The 12,858-nt window shown below is 40.1% G+C and overlaps 1 protein-coding gene across 1 annotated transcript in view; it reads right to left on the reverse strand.

The window, feature by feature from the left end:
• DSCAM (DS cell adhesion molecule) overlaps positions 1-12,858 on the reverse strand; it is a 439,426-nt gene that overhangs the window by 361,548 nt on the left and 65,020 nt on the right. The window contains exon 3 of the mRNA XM_015625504.2: positions 10,619-10,765. Coding sequence (XP_015480990.1) covers positions 10,619-10,765 — 147 coding nt within the window. The remainder of the gene's footprint in view (positions 1-10,618; positions 10,766-12,858) is intronic.

A 12,858-nucleotide genomic window follows, 5' to 3' on the forward strand; every position in this document is an offset into this window, starting at 1 on the left:
CCAGGGAGGAAGAGCTGGGCATCCCCCAGGGAGGAAGAGCTGGGCATCCCCCAGGGAGGAAGAGCTGGCCAGGGCTCCTTCCCCAGCCCTGCTGCTGCAGAAGGCTCACAAGGGTGTCCCCTCACCTGCAGCATGGACATGGATTTTTAACTCCTCTGCTCACCCAGGCAGCAGGGGCTTTCAGTCCAAGTCACTGCACAAGATGTGCAATCCTGGAGGTGAAATCCCAGGATTAATTCACACTGAGAGCACACAACAGTGAGAAAAGTGGCAATACAGACAGAGAGGAAGAAAAAGGGAATTTCTGTAATCAAAACAGAATTGATTAAAGTGAGTGCTGAGTAACCCATGAAGGTACCCAAATAAACCAGAGCCATTCTGATGGCAGCAAAGGGAGGAAAACCGGCAGGCACAGAAAAGGACACAATGAGGAAGGAGAGAATGAGTTGCCACAGACATATACCTACAGCCTTCATTTCATGCACCCATAATTCTCCCTGGCAGCTGCATGATTAATTCAAAGATTTATTGATTTTTTTTGCCTTGCTCAATCCTGTTGACCTGCTTTTGTTGACAGGTCTCTGTGGATCACACTCCTCTGGCAGCTGAAAGCGTTGGCATCACGTCGGTCTCCAATGGCCCACAGGAAACATTTCAACTCATTCAACACCACCAGTGTTCGACTGCGTGGCAAAAACGTGCAGGATTTATTTTAAAAAAATTAAATTAAATTAAAAAATGAGCTAGTAGGCTATTTTTGCTGTGAAAAACATCTGTAATTGCAATTATAATGCAATTCTGGTGGTGCTGGAGAACATTTAAACAGTTTGATCTTTTTTCTGCACTCTCACTTTTATAAAAAATTCACTGGCTTTAAGTTTTCTAGATATTTTTGGCACAGCAACTGCTCACAACATAAAGTGTTTAGTCTTTGCATCTACCACCTCTCTGCAGCAGGACAGAGCATCTTCCCCAGCACAGCTTGAGCTCACACTCCAGATCACAGGCTTTAAAAATTCACTTGATTCTGACTAAAAGGTCACCTGGCCTCCATCGTAACCTTCCTCCAAAGGGAAAACACACAAGCAATTAAAATGTGGCTTTACAGATCAGCAGCCCAGGTACAACACTGATGTCACAGCAAATGAAACAAAGCCCTACCAGACAGGCACCTCCAATTCCTTCTAATGAGTCATTCTTCTAATGAGCCTCTCAATTAAAATTGGACTCTTGACAGGGAGGGCAAACCAAACGAGCTTTAGTAAGAACATCTACAGCCCTAAAAAATTGTAGATTTATCAGCTTAGTAGCACTGTGCTCTACAGTGATGTTTTAATTGAAATTATTTACCTGGTACAACACACAATAATAGAATGTTCTGTTTCTGGGGTTTTTTCCCTGATGTCACCTGAAGATATCTCTTTGGATGTATTAAAAATAACCTAAAAATCATGGCTGGTGGCAGTTTTGCCATTCTGCTCCCCTCAGAGTGCAGCTAAACCACGTCCACAGCCATAAAGGAGCCTCAGTAGTGAGGCACACACTCATTAAAATGAATCTCATGCATCAGTTTTGTCCCCTCACATCAAAGCTGTCAGGGCTCGTTGGTGTTTGCTCAGGATAGGCTGGGTTTTGATGGGAAACCTCGAGCACACAGTGCTTAATGTGATCACCTACTTATCCACTGCTGCTCAGGAAGGTGACAAGATCACAAGCTACTGGCAGGGGAGAAGGAAGAAAATGTAAGGAAGAATATAAGAATTTTATATATATATTTTATATAAGAATTGTAAGAAAACAATGCTGCAATGACTATTTCAAAAGCAAAAATGAAAATAAATCATAAAACTGGACCTAAATCCAGCACACTGATTCATCAAAGCCTGTGCCAGCTCATAGAATTTTGATACCAAATCTGACAGCACTGAGCTTTCCTGTCCATAAAATCAGACACCACGCCCCTCCAAATCCTGCAATCAAACCAAAATATTGCCTTCAGTATTCAAGAAAATATCTGGGTATTTTTAATCTGGAGAATGATAAGCTAAGGGCAAAGAAAACAGTGGGAAAATGTTGAGTGAGCACCTGGGAAGGTTAGCAGTCAGTCTGCTCTTATTTCACCTTTAATAAAGAGCTGGTAAACATCGAATTCATTTAAATGCAGGCCATATTTATCTGAAGGCTCTGCAAGCCCCAGAGAGAATTAATATTACAGGAACTGTAGGGGCTAGAAAAAGCTGGCCAGGTGATAAAATGGGATTCACCCAGGAAAATGAAAGAAATTTCCAGCACATCTGGAGAGAAAATAATGTGACACAGATATTTCCAGTGGAAGACTAACTGTGTCACTGAATTCAACCAGGCTGAAAGAAACCTCTTCATGACTGGCAACATCAATAACAAGGTGGTAAAACAGAACAGTTTGGGCATCAGATTGGATAATGTTATGCATGGTCCAACAGAGCCTCAGGCCCATGGAGAGATGTGATAAGTGCCCATATGTGTGTGTATATATATTTTTATATATTTGTAGGTATGTGTACATGTATGCACACACTGATGGATACAGAGATGGAAAGAGGGAGAAAGGCATAAATCATAAAAAAATAAATATTTGAAGCTTTTACCCAGAAGCAGGCTTGCAATCCTCTTGCTTTTCTCTCTCTTTAATTCTCAAGAAAGCAAAAGCAATTCTAAAAAGGACCCGAATCCAATCAAGTTTTTCACATGCTTTAATTCAAGTAGAGAGGAAATAAATTAAAGAGCTGAGGGGTAAAAAATGAGAAAGAGGATTCAGGGGTTGTTGGGTTTGGGTTTTTTAGTTTGGTTTGTTTTAAAGTGAGAAGAGGGAAAGAGTCCCTCCCATTGATGGAAATGAAGGGCTGTCCAAAACTCAGTAGCAACAGAGGGGAAAGAAAAATTATGATTTGCTTTTCTCCTAGACATGCTTTGTTACTGAACTGTCAAAGCCACTGCTATTTGTGAATCCTGTTAGAATTAAAATTGCAGGATATGGTGAGACAGAGCAAATTCTGACTTCCTGGATTTCAACCTCCACAACACAGCACTCAAAGGTATTTTTCTCCTCCATCTCTCACAGCCACCAATGTTCTCTGCCCTCAAACCAGCCAAAATGTCCTGTCACACCGAGGAAAATCCACAAGTTCCCTCTACAGGGAAATACGAGTCTCTGTGATGTTAACACCTCCATTTCACTTCCCTGTGCTGATTAAATGATCAGAAACCATTCCTGTGCTACAACCACACTGCTGACTTTCCTCTGTGCTACCAATAAGTGATTCTCTGACATGTGGATCAGATGCTTTCCATCTTCATCCCCTCAAGTGGCTCCCAACTCCTGACTCCCACAATTGCACCCAAAGCTACCCATACCACAGACACAACTTAAAAATGATTGACCTGATCAAAACACTCCAGTGGAATAGAATGGAATAGAAAGCAAAAATGGAGCTCAGAGAAGATAGAGGAATTGTTTAGGTTGGAGAAGACCTCTAAAATCATTGAGTCCAACCATTAATCCATCTCCCTAAGTACCACATTCAGGTGTGCTTTTAGCACTTCCAGGGATGGCAATTCCACCATTTCCCTGAGCAGTCTGCTCTGACCACCTCTCCAGTGAAGAAATCTTTCCCAGGATCCAACCTAAACCTCCCCTGGCTCATCTTGAGGCCATTTCCTCTTGTCCCATTGTTTGTTACTTGAAATTTCCTTCAATGAGTAGTTTGAAGTACATGGCCTTGCTCAGTTACAATTTTAGTTCATGAGACAGAGGAAAATGTGAAAATTTGTTTGCACAAGCAGGAAGTGCTAATTTTTTACCATCTCCACTTTGTGGTGCTGTAAGGCACTGTCCTCTTAAAAGAGCACAGCTCCCTGGAAAAACGTGGAAAAACAGACATTTCTTAAATAATGCAGCAAATATTTTTTTTCCCAGGTCCCTCAGGAAAATAACCTTGCTGAAAGACAAAGTGAGGAAGCAATATATTGTCTTTAGAGATGGGCAAGTGCACTTTACATGTCTTGAGGAAGCTGGAAAAACACATTACTGTAAGAGCAAAGCTGCAGCCTGACCTGAGCGTGGCTGAAGGCTGCTCCCAGCAGCTTTCCAGGGAGCCAAGGAAGTTCAGCAGATGGAGAGATTTGTACTTCCTCAGTGCTGATACAACTTTGAAGAGAAGAATTCAACCTCACTGACACATTTTTGGTAGTAGGTACATTCAGATTTTTAAAATTTTTATATATGTTTATATATGTTGTTAACATTTAATCATAATAATAAAAAATAATATTTATTTATTCCATCTGAAAGCAGAAATCTTGCACATAGAGCATTCAGGGGCATAGGTTAAATATATGTTGAATGCTTGGGTTTTGGCAGCAATGGTTAAGCACTGACATCAAAGCAAAGCAAGAAACATCATTCCTCATTTCTACCAGACCCAGCCTCAGACAAATGGCTGCACTTAATCCCTGTGCTTGAAAAATTCTCTGGGTTCTTCTCCCCAGGACTGGGATTGATGAGCAGAGATGGTTTTCATGTTAGGATGTCTATTTTATCTTATCTGTATTACATTTTTACAGACAGTAATTACTTCTACACACTAACCTAACAAACTACAAATGGTGACCTCAGGCTCCATCCACAAGGCCTTTTAAGCATAAACTATCCAATTATCAAATTCCCACTAATTTATTTTTACTTTTAACCCAATAACCAAACACCCTTGTTCTGCACTGCAGAATTTTCTGTCCAATCACCCAATACCACCCAAAGCCAAGAAGAAGAAGGAAGGAAGGAAGGCAAAGGCAAACCAATGCCCAATAAACTCCATCTTGTCTCTTATTCACTACTAAATCTCAAACTCTACATTTTTCACCCAATGACTCAAGATAATTCTGTCTAATTCACACATTCACATTCCCAGCTTCTCCACTCAGTTTTAGAAGCCTTATCCATGGTCTTAAGTTAAACCCAGTGCTCTCTTGAGTGTCTGAGCCTGTCAGCCCAGATAAAGGGACATTTTCCATGCCTGGAACTCCAACATGTGGACACCAGCAATAATCTAGTTCTGATCACAGGACTTCACACAGGACCACTCTCCATGAAGAGTTTGGTTTTTTCTTGCACTATGTACAAACCTCGTGGCTGAAAAAAACAGCTCTGTTCAAACTGAGCCATTGCTGTCATCCCCAAACCCCAGCAGAGCCCAAAACTGTGTTCAGATGTCACCATGTGATAATTCCTGGCAAACACTGACTGCTTACTGCCAGCCACAGCAGCTCAGAAAAGCCCTTTGTGCAGAGAGAGATCCAAGAGCCCCTGAGCCTTTTAGAGACAAGACTTGAGGAACTGTGTGTAAATAAATAATGCAATTCATTAGGCCAAATGTAGGTCAGTGTACATCAGTGACACTTCTCAAGCTGTGGTCCAGTGTGACTAATTCCTGGCTGATGGGAAGGAGGCTGGCTGGAAGGCTCATCAGTTGTCACCAGCACATCAGTCACAGCCCTTCAGGGAAGCCTGTTCCATCCATGCTCACCCACCTTTCCTCAGAGCTGCTGTTCTTCCAGGGCACACTCAAATTGTGCACAGTTGGTGTTGTCTGTCTCTCCCCTTTTCTACTTTTTTTTTTTTTTTAAAGCAGTCACAGTCCGTGTATAAATCAGAGAGATTCTTCCATGGTGTGTCATTAGACAGGAAAATGGGAATTCAGAAAGGTCAGGGCACAAACCTACTCATGATCCTGCTCTTGGCACTGCTCAGAAACACAGAAAAACTCAAAATCCCTTGCAATTGTCAGGATCAGGATAGGAGGCATTCCTAACAGGAATAGAGTGCAGTGACAGACCCAAGTTAATTCTTCAGTCTTTGTTTACATCCATTCTTCATTCTGCTCTTCTCTCTTTGCTGATCCCTTCCACTGACCTTCACTTCCCGTAATCCCTTCCTGCCCTGCTTCCCCTAAAACCACACCCATCCTCTGCTCTCTCTGGGACTAATTAAGACTGAGTGGGCTCTGCTCTGTGCTCTCACCTGGCCACAGCACAATCAGCAGTTAAGTTCACTTTCCCTTCTAGTCCAGCTTCACAGTTCTGTGTGTGAGGAAGAAATGAGCCCAGCACTTGGCTCCTCCCTGCCTTGCAACTGCTCAACAGGAGCAGAAGCACAATCTGTGCTGTGGCACTTTCCTATCCTACTGTCCCTTGGTTTTATTAGTTTCTTTTTTATTTGTATTTTTATTCTTTTTTTGGCTGTTATTAAAAAAATAAACAAAACCTACTTTGCTGAGATCTTTCATCCTGCAGGGTTTAGGCTGCATTCAGTGGTTACAAAGTCATCAGAGATTCCAAAAGTCTCTTTCCTTGGGAATGGTTTGTGAAGGAAAGCAGGAAGAGGGAAAGGAAGCTTGACCTTTGAACAAGCCATGTGCAGCTATCCATCAGATATTTTAGGATAAACACAATACTCTAGGCTGATTTAAGCTTTTATGTTTAGTGCCATTAATAAAAACATGTAGGATTTACATCCTTGTAAACAACCTTTGTAGGTTACAGATACAAGAGCAAACTGCACAACCTCGCTCTCCCTTTTATAATTCAAATTTCAGGCTCTGTTTCAAGTCAACTAACAATGCAAAATTCTTCAGAAAGGACAGATTTGAGGAAAAGAGACCCTGGAGCTGCAGAGCTTGGTACAGCAATTACCTGCACATGGTGAACCCCTTTAGACTCCCCAGAGTTACACCAATCCTCAATTTTGCTGACTCTTCAGAGCTTCTCAGCCACCACTGCAAAGTTTGATTTTGTTAAACATCTGTATCCAGTGGAGAGAGCTGAATATGCCATCTCACCATTATGTTTCAAATTTTCCAGTATGCAAAGATTTCTCTGTATTTGCTGTTGGAGCTCAGCATTTTATCCTTTACCTCAAAATAGATTCATCCAAATAATTGATTTTGCCTTGCTTTAAAAAACTTTTTTTTTGTTACCTTTGCCCCTAGAGGGGACACTGTAAAATCTTTTTGGCCTCAGATTTGCTGTCACATCAAAAGAGAAAGTGTAGGAGCAAAACTCCAATTCTGGAAGTGTTCCCTTACAGACAGAAAAGCTCCTGCACACCTTTCCAGGCTGCAGCTCTCCTTGCACACAGAAACTTCACAGAAATTGGTATTTCTAGCCCCAAACATGGGCACCTTCCCCTTTATTGAACATGGAGGGTGATTTATTGGGATACTCCTTGGAAATGCTCTGGTAATAGGTCTCAATATGTTTCAGCTCCCAATTACTTTACAATAACCTGGAGGCACGACATAAAATTGCAGCCAGGAAACAGAAGATGCTCTTGCCCAGCTATATTTATTACACACTTGGATTACTGTGGACATCATTGTGCTCCCTGAAAACCAAATATACAGATATGCCCAGGACAGCACATTGTGGCAAGACCAAAAACATTGTACAGTTACACCCTCGTAAAACACTCTTTCTAAAAAGGCAGGATATTTTTACCCTATAAAAGTGAGAATGTTGTGATTTCTTTGTTTGATTTTGGTTTTTTTTAAATATTGCATTGCCATTAAAAAAAAACAACAAAACAAAAGGAACCCACAAAACTGGCATCTACAACAGTAATTGCTGAAATAAAGGATTCTGGTGCATCTTATAGTCAGAATGGGACTACAGATAGACAGGTACATGAAATATTTACCTTCAAGGTGTTGCTGGAAGAATTGCATTGGGGTTTAAGTCCTTCAGAAAAGAAATAAAAGCTTCTCTGGCTTCTGTTTGAAATGGTTGAATCATCTCAGTGGAAATGAAGGGATCACAGAATGGTTTGGGTTTAAAAGGGACCTCAAATCCCATCCATTGCCAGCCCTGCCATGGCAGGGCCACCTCCCACTGTCCCAGGAGCTCCCAATGTCCAGCCTGGCCTTGGGCACTGCCAGGGATCCAGGGGCAGCCCCAGCTGCTCTGGGAATTCTGTTCCAAGCCCTCACCACCCTCACAGTAAAGAATTTCTCCCTAATATCCAATCTAAACCTGTTTTCTCTGACAATTTGAAGCCATTCTCCTTTGTCCAGTCACTCCATCCCTTGTAAAAAGTCTCTCCACATCTCTCTTGTCAGCTCCCTTCAGCAAATATTCTCACCTTTATCCTCTCCACTCTCACACTTCCTTTTTCTCTTTGCTTTTTCTTACTTTTTAAGTAAATATTACCATTTTTTTCCCCACAAAAAACTTGTCCTGTTCAAACCATGATAAGCATCACTCTCAGATATATTTATAATTCTCTTTATATTCTTTCCTTTCACAGCAGAGATTTCCCCTCAAGCTGGCTCTCATTTTTTAAGATGTTAATAAACAGCCAATAAATGAGTTATTTAGAAGGTAAAAAAACAAAGAAAAAATTAATAAGACCTTGGTATTTTCCAATACTCAATAGCTTCCAATACTTTTCTGTGTGCAAATCAAAGACTCTGGTGTTGCATACTAAAAAAATACAATAGATGGGTTTTTTATAGCATCCATTCTAATGAAATATGTTTTATTTTCATTTAAATTCCCAACTGCAGAATTGAGGGATTGTGAGATAATAAGGATCTTGCTAAAGTTTGTCATAGATTTTTAATGATTGTAGCCTTGTCATTGTGAGAAGATACATTAAGGAAAAAAAAAATAGATTTTGATCCATATAGTTAAATGTTATTACACAGTTTTATCCCCCCAAATTTGGGATTTAAACCAATATAGGCTAATAAAAAATAGACTATCTGTAAGTGGCAGCCATGATATTTTGAAGAACTGCCATATTTTTTCCCAGAAGAGGAGATTACAGAGACCTGGGTGCCCCCTACTCCTGATTCCAGGGTGAAGGGAGGATGGAGCCACTCTCAAACATCACAGAGGTAGAAGGAGCTCAGATTGTGTCCTCTCAAGACAAGTTTCCAGAGAAAACATGAATATTTTCTTACAACACAGAATGAATAAGCTTAGGAAAAAAAAAATTAAGGTAGCTAATCATAAAAAAATTAATCTTTTTTTCCTCCAGCCAATACTCACACATAGAGATGTACATTCACCACACAGCAAATTCGTTTAAGATGAAGCAAAATAAACACATCTGTCCACTGTTGTGTTAAATAGCTGCAATCATAGTTTAGAGATCCTTAAGCATAATTCTGCATCGATATATACAGGATAAAGGAATGGTTTTTGCATTTAAATACAAGTCTGACCTTTGTTGGCTGGAGTGCTGCTGAGTCCAACAATTCAGATATTACAGACCTCTTTGTGCAAACACACCCAGCTGCAGTTGCTCAATGACAAAAAATTATGATAAATTATAAATTATATAAATGATAAAAATGATAAATTATGATTAAAATTATGATAAAATTATGATATTATCAAAACCAAAGAGCATAATAAGGAAGCGAATTTACCAAGCTTAAACAGTGCAGAACAACTGATCGTCAATTACATGGTTTTTAAATACCTACCAAATTCTTACAAAGTTCTTTGAATTATAATTTTGGCAGAAAAAAAATTGCAAGGTGATGCCAGGAATCAATAAAACATAGCAAGAAATTATATATTTTATATGAGTCATATAAAAACACAGCTATTTCCATAAATACCACAATTTGTCAGAAAATAAAAATTATTAATATATTGAGGAGGTGTACAGAAACATTTCCACACACTTGAGCATCATAAACACAAACAAATTCCTGAGCAGACTCTGTAGAAACATTAAACTCAAACTATTTTTTTTTCCATTCTGCAAGTCCTGGAACAATACATTTCCAATTTCTGCACACATAAATCTTTTGTATGTGTAACAACAGCTGCACTCTGCATTATATATAATTCAGATATGTACTATACTGAAAATATTTCTCCTATTTTTTCTCCCATGAATTTCTTGCAATGTTTGTGCTTTAAAATATTAAGATTTTCTTCGCCCAAGTTCCTGAACAATGGCTCACATTTTCTCCCTCTGTCAGTAAATAGATTAATGCACAGAACTGCTTTAGTACAGATTATTTCACTTCAATATGTTCAGCTTATGGCAGGGCTTAAGCCTCCACTGTTATCTGTGAAGATATTTGGGATTAAAATGCTATGAAACTATAAATATTGATTGCAAACCTCATTTAAACACAACCAAACTAATTTAGACTCGGGATTTCTTCTAATCTGTGAGTAACATCGCTACTAAAAACAATTACAACCCAGCACATGTTTGCAACCCTCAATTTCCTTGGCATGCAGGAGCTCTTCATCAAAGTTAAATTGCAAACCCACTGCCATAGCACCCAAAAGCTGGTTTTGTGTCTGGTATAAAACAAAAAACATGTTATTTTCCCCTCAAGCAGGCTAGAAAAGCAGGGCTGTCTGAAGCCTTCATGTCACACACACAGAGTCACGGGGATGCAGCAAGGCTGGAGTGAAATACATCACTGGGAGGATGACATCCCACTCAGTTATAATTGAACCAAAGTCAACATCAGGCATTTTGTGTGGGGAAGCAAGAAACAGGAAACATCTCTGCCATTGCCAGCTGGGAAAAAAAACAGAAGTAAAAAAAGCCTACCTGAGACAAGCGAGACTGTGTCTTTCTCCCATGAGACAACAGTGATGTATGCCTCCACAGAGGAGGGGATAATGCACTTGAACACTGCTACATTGCCTCTCATGGCTTTCTGGTCCTCCACACGGACTGTATAGGGTTCCCGTAAAACTGCAGGGACAACAGGACGGGTTGGTAAAGGAACTGCAGCCCCACACCTCACCCAGCTCCTTGTGCCCCCCACAACCTTGTCTCAGTGAATCACACACCTTCACAAGCTGCTGCAAAAACATTCCCAGATCTTCTTGTTTCCTCAAAGTCTGCATCTCACACTCTGTGTTCTTTCCTCACCTAATTCTGGGTGCCTCAAGATTTATGTGGGTAAATGGTGGTGTGTTTTATGTTACTTGTGTGGTTTCCCCAGCCACATTTCCCTTCACAAAAGGTTTTCTGCTCTGCCAAGGAGCACAGAGGAACAGGCAGGTGCTGTGTGTGAATTAGACATCCAGAGGGGAGGAGGTCAGTGTCATTTAGGATTTTGAAGTGAGAACTGAAGGAGAAAATCGATGGAGGTGACAGAGAGAAAAAAAATAAAGGTGTGTCGGGAACACAGAGAAATGAGAGTAAGAGGAGAGCTACATTTGATTGACCAGCCCTGAAAGAAATCAGTTAATGGAAAAAAAACCCCAGATACAAAACCACAATTATTAAACAAAACCACGTCATAATAAAATCCAACATGATTCAAAAAATGTTTAGAATCAGCATGGTATTGAGTCTGAAAGAATTAACTCAATGCAAAAAGAGAAAAAATAACAACTGGATGGACAAGTAGGATAAAAATACAACTGGAAAAATCATTCCCACCACACAAAACTAATATTGCTGGGATGAGATGAAGTTGCACTGGGTGTGAGAATGGAAAGAAGGGAAATCCTGAAATAATTCCACAAAGAGGGAGGGATGAGCATTTCTGTGAGGAAGAGCTGATGGAGAAGGTGGCAGGGCAGGGAAGAGAGAGATGCTGTCCTCTGCAGCAAGTGAACGGGTGAGAAAATGGGACAGAAAAGCACAACAGATTCTCCATGGGAACACAAAGTCAAGGTGCAAAAAACAGGAATCACCACAACCAGAAGAAACCATTTCCATCAGAACAGGCATGAGGCCTTTGGAAATTTCTGTGTTTCTCAGACCTGAGGGTCAGAGTTATTGGGAAGAACAACAATTCTGAGCTGCCACATTACAGGGACACTTCTTGCCCACATTCCCTGCCCACAAACACAGGCCAAGCTCTTATACAAATACATTTAGCCCCACTGATTCCAGCTGAAAAGTCACTAAATTCTTTTCAGAGTTTACAAAAGTGTTTCTAAACACCAGGGGCACTGGAATTTCTAAATATCTGCCCCAGTTAGGGTCAAGAAATAAAAGGCAGAGTAATGAAATGTAACCACAGTCTTCAAAATGCAAACAGCATCGAATTTTCAGGTCCATTGTTACCACTGCAAAAAGTCAGATTGAAGTTCTCCATCCCAAACATTTCTGTAACAATATAACATTTAGAAGCCCTAACCAAAAATAAATAAGTTTAATTAAAAATGGAATATCTTTTTTAAAAGGGAAAAAATACCCATTTTCTATTACAAGATAGACATGGCTGGTTTTTAAAAAGTCAGTAATTGATTTCTGATCAAAGGACAGGATTCTGAACCCTGTTTTGACTGTTAAACTGGCATTATAAGCACATTTAATGCAGAGATTTCACAGCACTGGCTGCCCTGTGGTGAAGCTTGTTCTGCACCCAGGGAATGGCACATGGGTCATCCCAATGAGGCTGAGTTGTGTCTGTGCTCTTGCTCCTGCCACCATTCCCAGGAAAAGCTGCCTGGCAGCAATATCCCAACTCACTGCTGAAGGCATTTGTACTTTTCAGAACACTTGGCCACTTTGAAAATCTGCCCAGCTGATCTTGTCAATAAAATCTGAGACAGCAACCATGCAGGGCACAAAAACTGGAAAGAGGTTTATTCATTTCATTCCCTTGCTTAAAAAATAAATACATTATTGTAATTTACAAGGCTCCTCAGCTATTTCCAGGTCATAGTTTTGGCAGTTTCCATGAATAAATTGCTGACTTTTACTTTTTCTATTTTTATTTTTTTTGTTTAAATCACAAGTCCCCAGGTCATTCATTTATATGAGAAAGTTGGCATTTGCTAAAGAAAAATAAAATAAAATAGAATAGAATAGAATAAAATAGAATA

Source organism: Parus major, chromosome 1, assembly GCF_001522545.3.
Source record: "Parus major isolate Abel chromosome 1, Parus_major1.1, whole genome shotgun sequence".
Lineage (NCBI taxonomy): Eukaryota > Metazoa > Chordata > Aves > Passeriformes > Paridae > Parus > Parus major.